The sequence below is a fragment of the Centruroides sculpturatus genome, unplaced genomic scaffold, assembly GCF_000671375.1.
Source record: "Centruroides sculpturatus isolate CEXI.00-Female unplaced genomic scaffold, Cexi_2.0 scaffold389, whole genome shotgun sequence".
Classification (NCBI taxonomy): domain Eukaryota; kingdom Metazoa; phylum Arthropoda; class Arachnida; order Scorpiones; family Buthidae; genus Centruroides; species Centruroides sculpturatus.
In genome coordinates this window covers 189,934-201,245 of record NW_019384624.1, presented here as the reverse complement: position 1 = coordinate 201,245, position 11,312 = coordinate 189,934, and the positions used below count along the sequence as shown (strand labels likewise).

General features: G+C 31.8%; 1 protein-coding gene across 1 annotated transcript; it reads right to left on the bottom strand.

Annotated features, from left to right (window-relative positions):
* Positions 1 to 464: 464 nt before the first annotated feature.
* Positions 465 to 11,060, bottom strand: LOC111625588 (eukaryotic translation initiation factor 4 gamma 1-like). Its single transcript, XM_023368770.1, has 10 exons — positions 10,918 to 11,060; positions 10,687 to 10,785; positions 6,976 to 7,098; positions 5,875 to 6,072; positions 5,075 to 5,221; positions 4,782 to 4,861; positions 3,560 to 3,743; positions 2,398 to 2,502; positions 2,140 to 2,297; positions 465 to 621 (listed from the first exon to the last, which is right to left on the bottom strand). Exons 2-9 carry the CDS (start codon positions 10,714 to 10,716, stop codon positions 2,163 to 2,165), a joined length of 1,002 nt encoding a protein of 333 aa, XP_023224538.1. The 5' UTR covers positions 10,717 to 10,785; positions 10,918 to 11,060; the 3' UTR covers positions 465 to 621; positions 2,140 to 2,162.
* Positions 11,061 to 11,312: the final 252 nt, after the last annotated feature.

Below are 11,312 nucleotides of genomic sequence, written 5' to 3'. Positions count from 1 at the left end.
GTTGCTGTATTCCATCAAACCAAACTGAAACTAAAGTGATTCAGAGGAATCTAAGTAACTTTATTAGAATGCAATCAGAAAGTGGAGATAAAAATTTATCGTTTCACTTAACAATTACATATAATAATTTCACTATTATTTTAAAATTTAAATAGAACAATATATTCTATCAAATGAATAAAATGTACTCGTGCTTTTATAAATGTTTATTATTCATGCTAAAATTTATACAAGGTGAAGTAAAATGCAAATATTGAATTAAAAACATTGCAAAATATCAGTATTTTATAAATAATTTCACATAATTGTAAATTTATTAAACAGATCTTTGCTGTTACTCTGTGTGTGGTATTTCATACCAATCAAACGTTATAAATAACAGTTGGCTATTTGTTTAAAGCTAAGTTATCAAACTCAGTTAAATTGCATTCTTATAATCTGTCCATAGTTGTAACTATTATAGATTTTTTTTTCTTATATAAAAATTTAATGCAAGAAAACGATCGTATTCAAAAGACATATCGACTTCAGAACTTTTAATTTGCTTGGATCCATAATTTCTTTAGTCTTACTGGACTGCATGTTCCATTTGTCATCTTGATAATTTGCCAATTCTTCTACCTATTCAATAAAATTTAAAAAATTTGCAATGAACATTAAAACATAATGTAAACAAAATTAGACAGGAAAAAAAAATACAAGTAATCATTTTATTTTCTTCTGAAATTGTCACTGAATTGAAGCCACACAACAACGGTAAAAAATTATAGTGGTAAAATGACACACAAATTTGAATTTTGAAATTACGTAACTTGGCGAATTAGTAATCCACAACTACTGAAAGGATTCTAGAGGCCGGATGGCCGAGTGGTCAAGGTGGCAGCCTACCGATCTGGAGGACCCGGTATCAAACCCAAATGAGTCAAAAAATCCCCAGGAGTGTGGACCGTTCAAATTTGTTCAGCCCCGTCCATCACCACCTAGATGCCCCATTGTGGGCCTGGCCAAACCCATAATGGGTCTACTAAAAAAAAGGATACCTTCTTAGTGCCCTCAGGATAGAGAGAGTTAAAGAAAAAAAAAACTAAAGGGGTTCTCTACACTAACAAAGACAATCCGAGCAAAAGTACTCTTCGAAGCTTAATGAGAATGTGCACTATTTACAGCTGGAGAACAGTCTTTATTTATTTTAAATGCTGGAGAACAGTCTTTACTAAGTACAATTGTAACTGAACAGTTGAGCTTTAACGTAGTGTCATTAAACTACGTTAAAGCTCAAGTGTTCAGTTATAATTGTACTTAGTAAAGACTGTTGTCCAGCATTTAAATAAAATATACTTTATCTTTAAACTCTGACTTATAGTTCAAATAAATGACACGCTGTCAAAGTATGGAAAGAATTTGTCATTCTAAAAATTTTACTGCAATGCTTACTTTGAGAGTACAAAAAGTTTCCAAAGAAAATGAACTCAATTTAGATCAAGCTTATTTTATTTGGACTATCCAATACACTTTCAATGTTTCAACGTTGTTAATTAAGCAACCTCATTTTCTCTCAACTTTATTTTTATGTACTTTTTGCATATTTTATCACATTAAATAGTAACTAGTACTTTATTAATTAATAGTAATAAACAACTAGAGGTCTGTTTGAGATGACGAACTCTATTATGACGACAAATCCAATATGGCTGCCACAGGTTACACAGAAATCATGAAAGGATGTCAAGTTAGTACTGCTGAGTAACTCTATTGTGAAAAATGCCCACGAAAAATTAGAATATGCAGAGAAAAAAAATCACTTCTACCTCTGTGATGCTAGTTAAAAGCACTAAATTTAAAAGTTTATAAAAATTGCAAGCAATGTAGTTACTTCAATGTTACCAATGGGGATATTATCTCGAGAGTGGCAATGGAACATTATGATTTGAGGAAAAAGTAAAAAACGACGACACGCCACCGAAAGAATTCCACAATATTTATTTATTTACTACTGGCTATAGACAGACTTTGACACCATCCCGCGACTGGCAAGAGAACTTCAGAATCCATGCAAAATTTAAATTTTAGACGTATGGTTCTTCCTAAGTTTTATATATGCAAGAGAGCTCTTGTATCAAATACAAAAGATTTCTTTACCTTTTCTATTCACTTTACGATCCTCAAAGCTTCTCTTCTGGAAGACAGTTCGTTGCAGTAACCGTTGCTGCTCTTGTGCTTCCCTGTGCATTCCCTTCGAGATGAATCTGATCAGTTGTTTTTTGATTATTCTCGTCGCTTTGTCGAACCCAATTGTTCTATAAAAAGTTATTATTATTAACAAAAACAAAATTAAAATAATAAGCAAAAGATAAAACACCATAAATGTGGCTAAGAATCAAAATTTAAATTTCGTACCTCTTTAAGTTCAATTACATCTTGTAACATAATTGTGACTCTTGAACTAGTCGTTCTTCTAACTACAATCTCTTTCATTGATTCAATGTACGAGTTCATCTGTAACTTTATTTAATCATTATTATATAGATTGGAATTTACTATTAGCATCCATATGAAAAAAGAGAAAACAAAATGTCTGATTTCTAATGTACGTGTCAACTGTCTTACTGTGAACACTACGAAAGTGCTCAACAATTACACAGCATTTACTATAAAAATAACTAATTTTACAAGTTGGACAAATATTCTTGGTACATACCTAATGATTGCATTAATGTCATAGGAATTGTGATCAACATTAAAGTTGAAAATGCACCCTTAGTCACTATTTGTTTTGTGCTTTTCCATTTTGGCTTCGATTTTGAGGAAATTGGAAGCAGTGTATTTTGTACCAAGCAATGTAATAGAATTGTTACTAATTCACGGGACTATATTTTATATTATACATTAAATGAACTTGTTAACATTAAAATACTTCTCATCTAGACTGCAAATCACTTTTATTACATTTAGTTTTTGTGAAATCTGCATTAATGAAGAGGGTTTTCGTGTAAAGGCTGGTACACACTAGTTGCTATAATGCTATACCATGTAGCAAATTCAATGCAGCATTGAACAAATGAAACCTTGCACAGTGCATATAATTTATAAGCACACTATAAGCTGTGTATGGGACTTTTGCAGTGTTAGTGATATATATTGTAACATGAAATTATTTGGAAATAAATGATTACATTTACAATTTCTGAAGTTGAATACTTTGAAAAAACAAACAGAACATCAATTTCTTTTGATATGACAAATATTCACAAGAATCTAAGCATCCGATGAAGGAAAAATAACAATGCATCATCAAAAATTAAATACAGTCGACCCCCCTATAACATTGTTGATTATTCCGTTTTATATGAATTCCGTGTTGTACGAGTCACTTAGATTTTACAAATACGTGTGCCGGACTGTAAACGGTTCACGTATTTGTAAAATCTAAGTGACTCGTACAACACGGAATTCATATAAAAAGGAATAATCAACAGTGTTATAGGGGGGGGTCGACTGTAAAGTTATCCATTATCGAAATATCATTTTAGACTTAAAATGAAAATGTAAAAAGACTAACCAATGAACTTGATTTTTTAGTATCAGATGTCTTCTTCTCGGTTTCAAGTTCCTTTCCAATTGTCTTAAGAAGTAGACATAAACATTCTAATGAATGTTCGTCGCCACGCAGTAGCAATTTTTTCAGACAATCATGCATAATTGATGTAGTTACCATATGAAGTAGAAACAGTTCTCCAATAAATCTAAAAATGACAAGGGCACCAATTATAAACGATAAATTTTCCGAAAATATTATAATTATTACGAAAGATTAAGTAAGATTGACACAGCCACTACAGAAAACAATAAATAAACACAGTAAACTCCACTTACTGTAATCACTAGTATGTCTATTATTCATTAATATTACTGTATCAGAAGTAGAAACTTATCACAGTTCGGTTATTGTTATCACAATCTTCATGGTAATTAGAAGAAACTGTTTTTTTTGCACTAAGCATCAACGTTTGGATAACAAAGTACAATCATTATCACTTTTAACTGATGTTTTAAAAGTTAAACATTTCAACTAATCATTGTTAACAATACAATACAGTCGACCCCCCTAAAACGCTGTTGATTATTCCGTTTTATATGAATTCCATGTTGTATGAGTCACTTAGATTTTACAAATACGTAAGATGTTGACAGTCCGGCATACGTATTTGTAAAATCTAAGTGACTCGTACAACATGGAATTCATATAAAAACGGAAAAATCAACAGCGTTATAGGGGGATCGACTGTACACAATTGGTTCTGAGTGTGTCATCATTAATTCAGTATGGTGAGTAGTTATTTATCAGTTATTTAAATGTTATCTATTCGAGCAATTCCAAAATGATAACAATAAGCAGGTTCTACTCCACAAGTTTAACAGTAGAAATTAACATTTTTGATATTACATTTATTCAAAAAATATATTTGGAATCAAAACATAAGTAAATAGCAAAATTGCATCCCAAAGCTTAATTTTCAAGACATCTCTTATCAAAAATACCTTACAGAAGTAATAAGAAATGTACTACTAAGTGTACTCTGATATAGATTGTCTCGTATTATTAACAAAGTTTACATATTTTCAAATATATAACATGGTTTATACATATATATTTATACCTATGACTGCACTAAGCTTCCTCTGTACGAGCATAACAATAGAAGTCAGTGTAAAAAGGATTATCGTAAAATGTAATTTGCATTAATAATATGACAAAATATTAATAAATATATAAAAATTACTTTATGTTTCTCAGCGATCGATGCTTCGATTTTCTTTCCTCCTCTTCCAGCTCTTCTCTAAGCTGTTTCTTCTTTTCCTCCTGAAGGATCAGAATTCAATTATTTACAATTGATTATTCCGTTTTATATGAATTCCATGATGTACGAGTCACTTAGATTTTACAAATACGAGAGCCGTTCACAGCCTGGCACACGTATTTGTAAAATCTAAGTGACTCGTACAACATGGAATTCATATAAAACGGAATAATCAACAGTGTTATAGGGGGGGTCGACTGTAAATAGTTACTTACAGTTTCTGCATTTTCAATCAGCTGAAGTCTCTTCTTGTAATTAATTTCGTTGTTTTTATCTTTCTCAAATTCGGCCTTACATTTACTCAGCAAAGCTTTCTTGAAGTTTGTAGATTTCTCATTGCCAGTATTTACATTGAGTTTTGACTAAAATTTCAAACAATTTATTAATAAAAATATAGAATTTTTAAAAAGTAAAATGTATTTAACAGGAGTAATTATAATATACATATTAATAAAGCAGAAAATAATATTAACTCAGTTAATTGGGGAGGTTCCAAAGTATTTTTAATGTAAAATGTGTAATACAGTACATTAATTTTATAGTATCATTTTTAAACCCCTTTAATTCAATGTTTGTAAGGCTTCCTATAATGGCAACAGCTTCGTGAGGGCTTCACTATGAAGGGAAAGGGAAGAGGTCAAGAAGTCGTCCCAGAAAAAGGTGGATAGATGGGGTCACTGGAGATCTTGAAGACTTCAGAGGCAGGCTAAAGACCGAACGAGATGGAAAAGGATTGTGACTGCAGTTAAGACCTCCAAGGCCCATAATGCAAGACGAAGAAGAATTCAATTGTTAAACTTAACATAACCCTTCTTATATACACATATTGCTGTTAATTATATTCGAAAATTTTCATTTGTACAAAGAAAACTATACGTATCCACATTAAATTTACAAATCAAAGTTAATTCATTTCTTTGGGGAACATTTAAATACTAAAATTTACAAAGTAGAGAACTATTTATAAATAAAATCATTCTAAATGATTTAAATATTAAAATAAATTAATTCTTACAATTGCAATATGTTTACACATATTTGCACAAGAAACACTAGAATTTGGATCATCAAATGCCTTCTCTAAAATAAGATTAACGACACATTTCAGTCTTTCTTCATTATCTATTGGTAATTGCTTCACTTGTTTTACTAGTGTCTGGAAGTTTTGTGGAGTTAACTTATTTAAAATTTCTCTTAGTTTCTTCTCTAATTCCTGTTTAAAAAAGTAAAAAAAACTTATTATAAAATGATTAACCAAATTTTTTTATGGTTGAATTTACCCTAGGTAGCCAAGATGGCGGCTTATCTCTGATTCCAGCAAACAAAAGAAAGGAAACAGTGGGGACGCACGTTCTAACCTAACCTAACCTATTCTAATAAATTACCATAATTATTACTAACCAAATTATTAGAATAGGTTAGGTTAGGTTAGGTTAGAACGTGCCTCCCCACTGTTTCCTTTCTTTTGTTTGCTGGAATCAGAGATAAGCCGCCATCTTGGCTACCTAAGGTAAATCTAACCTTTTTTATTTGTCATAACCGGGTCTTTGTTTATTTCAGAATTAAAATAATTTATCTGACCATTTTGTCCTTCATACAAAAGAATTATTTGTAAATTAAAAGAGGAGGATTATTTTTTTTCGTATGTAATTTTTACAAAATAAAAATCTGGACAAAAAATTTATTTGAAATATTAACAAAACCAATGCAAAAATGTCTAGTGTCTTCCCTTTCGTCTTCTTCATACCACAGAAACAGGAGGCACAGCAGTGTCCGAGACATTCTTAAAAGGTAAGCTGCATGACTGTTGCTCATATAATGTAAAAAAAGGACAAAAGGGATGCTAAACATTTTCTGTATTGTTTTATATACAAATATTTCAAGTTATTATGTATGAATTTAAAAACTTTAATAATAGAAACTTCACTGAAATTATTCTGATCATATTAATTGTATATAAATGATGCAATTCTTATCCTTTTTTCACATCAAAATAGCCAAATAACTGAAAATAATAAAGATCAATTGAGATCAATATTTTCCACTGTGTATGTGTATGTACTGTACACACATACACACACGCTTCAAACAAAAAAACAAACACTAGATTATTTACTTGAGTTTTCTGTCTGTCATCATCATCATCATCATCAATTTCCTTTTTAACATGTGGCTTCGAAGCATTGCCACATTTATCACGACGTTGTCGACCCTGTCTTCTTCCAGTTCCTTCAGAAGGCTAACAAAAGAATTTTAATGTATAATAAATAGTGACAATAAAATGCTATTAACAGTGATTAACCCTCCTACTACAAGGCAGGATCCGACACGTCTTGTTTCTTTTCGTTTGCACAGGAAACAATGCTATTGTTGGGGGTTGTGACCATAAATTACCCTATGAGGCAGTAGTTCTGAAGACAGCGGCGTGGAAAAATAAGTCGTCGACCTTTAATTTTTTTCATAATTTAGGTACTATTAGAGCACACTCTGCTTCGGTGTCGGATACGACACCCCCTTGTGATGTACTCTTCTTTCATCATGTAGCAAAAGCCTAAAGAGCTATTTCTTGATTATCTACCATTGTTTGGCAAATTACTATAGCAGAATATCAAATGTTTACTACGGACGAAGGAATCCATCAAGAATTGTTACGGTAATTTATGTTCGTAATCAGAATTCTTCAAAATTTCTGTATGATGATCTGAAGATGCTTGCTTCTTTCTGTCCGAAGAAAAATAAAACTGGTCCTCATATCATCCATGCATTACACTGGCGAAATTGACCAAACAACTGAAAAACTACCGTAGTTGAATTTTATAATATGACTAAAGGGGCGTGGATGTTTTTGATAAGTTATGTCATGCAAAATCTCTCAAAAGAATGGCCTATGCCAGTGGTTCCCAATTAGTGGTACGCGTACCCCTGGGGGTACGCGAAATTGCGTGAAGGGGTACGCACGGTAATCTAAAATCGGTCGATTTAAAATTTAAATGCATGAGATAAAGCAATCAAATAAATAACATAGGTCTTCAAAAATTTTTTTTCCAGCTGCATGGAATATTTTTGCTGAATTATATGTTTTAAAAATCACAGATTCTAAAACTAACTTCCATTACATCCCATCATGTAAAGGTTTTTGCAAAATATAAAGAAATTTTTGATAAAACTCTTATAATACATAAATATTTTCTTACAACTACTCAACAAATTGTTTCTGATATTTATACACAATTTTAGGTCTACTCTTTTTTCTTACGAAACCTTTTCTTCTTCTTTTTGATGCTTTTCCAAACTCGTTTCCGATTTCTTTCTCTGGTTTCTCGATTGAGCATTCAACAGTAGTCAGCTAACGTATTGACATCCAATTTTCCTTTTAACGTCTCTCGATATTACGAACATCCTGGTGAAATCTTTTATCCTGTTCTTCATTGTAGGCTCCTAAGTTTTCGGGAAAATAATCAATATGGGAGTGTAAGAAATGAACTTTTGAGCTATCTCGCATCCTCTAAATTCGTACGCTGCTGCCAGCATGCGTTGTACAATGGTTTGTAGTCAGGGTCCTTAGTATTCCCCAAAAACTTATGCACTACATTCTTGAAAGAGTCCCATGCTTCTTTTTCGTTTTCTCCTATTGTTTCCAGAAATCTGCTTTGTTTCCAAGTTTCAATTTGAAATATGCAAATTAAACTTTCTTCACAAACTTCACTTATGTTTCTTTGTCGACCTTTCACTGTGTATTCACCACAAACATAACAGAAGCTGTCGGGAGAAATTCTGCAAGCCATATTCCAGAAATAAAAATACAAGCACAGTAGCGTTCAAATGCTGGATATAAACTGAGTGTGGCATTAGATGGCCAGCGAGATACTAAAGTTATTTAGCTTGTTGAAACACGATCTAATCCAACAACGAGTTGTTTATATTTATTCCTATTATCCCAGAAAGCATGTCGAAACATGCTCAACCTCACCAATAATATTACTCACTATCAACTTTTGACCTGTTTCTATACGATCATGCGACCTTCCTCCTAACGCTAAAACTACTTAACCCAGTTCCCCCTACCACTACTCTCTTCAATCATTAACATTTTTATTTATTTATTACCAAGTCCAGTTATAATTGATAGAATTAATGTGAGAAGTCTTCGTTTTAAGGCTATTTTTTGAATAAAAAGAAAAGAATAGTAAATTTTAAGTTAACAATGAATTTTACGCTAAATACAAACAAAAACTTTAGTGTAACAAATAAATTGACGAAATGGAATTTTTTTCGTTTTACCCACGGCTTCGCCCGCGTTATATCGAATTTTCTCGTGGGAGTAAGATATTTTCTCGCAGTAAAATGTAGCCTATATCCATCTCCAACGTGTAAGCTATCTCCGTGCCATATTTTATTAAAACCTGTTCGGCGGTTTAGACGTGAAAATGTAACAGACAGACAGACAGAATTATCTTCGAATTTATATTAGTATGGATTAATATTAATTTCTGCTATAAGGGGTACGCCAGTTTGAACTCTTTCTTGAAGTGGTACGCAGGAAAAAGTAATTGGGAACCACTGGCCTATGCGATACTTCTAGGGCATTTTAGATGCAGCAGCAGTAAATGCCTATGCAATCTACAAGTTAAATATGGCACAAGAACATAGAAGCAACACCTGTCGGGCTGAGTTTTTGAAGAAACTTTCTTTTTCACTGGTTACATCACACATGAAGGAAAGGATGACATATCCTTACATTAGTAAAACATTGATAGAAGAAATGTGAAACATCCTAGGAATAGAAATGCCCGAAGATGCATCATCACTAAATCCATCCACATCGGCAAGACCACGAAAATGTTCTTTTTGTGGATGGAAAAAGAATCGAAGATGGAATCACCTATGTACAGTACCAACTGCAAGAAAAGTATTTGCGGTGAACATAAGAAAGTGACTTGTCTTTTATGCATATGATTAAATGAATAGAAATAAAATATTTGTTCCTAATTAAACACAATTTTGTACGTTTTGTAAATATACATATTTACTTTAACGTGTATTTATTTATTTAATCCAAACGAACCCGATTTATCAGGGGAAAAACAGATGTTTTGGCCTACTGTCGTATACGACACAGCCTTGTGACACGTGTCCTGATAGTCCATCTTGTGGCAGGAGGGTTAACTAAATAAAACTATTAAAGTTGTAATAAACACAATCTACAATTTAAATATTCTTTTTGCTATCTAACTTGTCAGAAATCTAGTAAAATTTCAAAAAAAAAAAAAAAAAACTAACTACAGAGATGGAAAAGTCTCTTTGTCGAATACATAAAAAGTTATTATAGTAGAGCGTCGATTATCCGAATCAATCGGGACTGGGGTCGTTCGGAAGATCGATGTTTCGGATAACCGATTATGTACGAAAAAATGTTAATTTATCCCATCTTGACATTTTTCTCCGTTGCGTGTCGCTTCGCGTTGAATTTTCGTCGACGTTAAGCCTAACGAAGACTATTGTATCGTTAAAAATTATTTTTTTATTATGTACTAACAAAATAAATATATTGAAAAATATAAAAACAATAAAAGATTATACTTTAGAAATTAATTTAGTATCAAAAACGTAAAATATTTGAGTAGCCCAGGACATAGCCAAAGATTGCAGCGCCACGGCACTGGCGAAAATTTAAATTTGCCGACTAAATTCTTTCGGATAATTGACGTTTCGGGTGATTGGCTTTCGGATAATCGATGCTCTACTGTATTATTAAAAACAAAATTAAAATAATAAGCAAAAGATAAAACCATAAATGTGGCTAAGAATAAAAATTTAAATTTCATACCTCTTTAAGTTCAATTACATCTTGTAACATAATTGTGACTCTTGAATTACTCGTCTTTCTACCTACAATATCTTTCGTTGATTCAATGTACGAGTTTATCTGTAATTTTATTTAAACCAGTTATTATATAGATTGGAACTCGCTATTATTATGACAAAGGTTACATAAATTATCTTCAGTTGAAAGTTATCTAAAGTATTTTAGATATAAATTAGTTATTTGAAAACTTACCTGATTAAAAACCAATTGATTTTTGAAATTAACTAATTAACAACTATTTTTTTTAATATATAAGTTTAGTTAAACGTAAAAAATACTTAAAACTTAAAAAGAACGAAATAAATGCGTTAATTTCAAAGAGAAAGCTTCGAAGGTTATGGTCCTACGTATCGTGTGGGTGAGAAACTTGACACTTGCTCTTTATCTTGTTTATAACCGGTTGACCTTGAGAACAGCTATGCGAGTTATTCCCGGGACGTTTACATACACTCTTTAGAGTAAGACCGGTTTAACTACCTCGCCTCTATACTAATATTATAAAGAGGTAAAGTTTGTAAGTTTGGATGTAGGAGGTAATCTCCGAAAGTATTCATCCGATTTGAAACATTCTTTCACTAATAGAGAGG

Excerpts from the sequence above, each read along its gene's own strand:
- LOC111625588 (XM_023368770.1), bottom strand. The coding sequence starts at position 10,716 with ATGTTACAAGATGTAATTGAACTTAAAGAG. Across the intron at positions 7,099-10,686 it reads ATGTAATTGAACTTAAAGAG|CCTTCTGAAGGAACTGGAAG; the intron begins GTATGAAATTTA and ends TTCTTTTGTTAG. Across the intron at positions 3,744-4,781 it reads CGATCGCTGAGAAACATAAA|ATTTATTGGAGAACTGTTTC; the intron begins GTAATTTTTATA and ends TGTCATTTTTAG.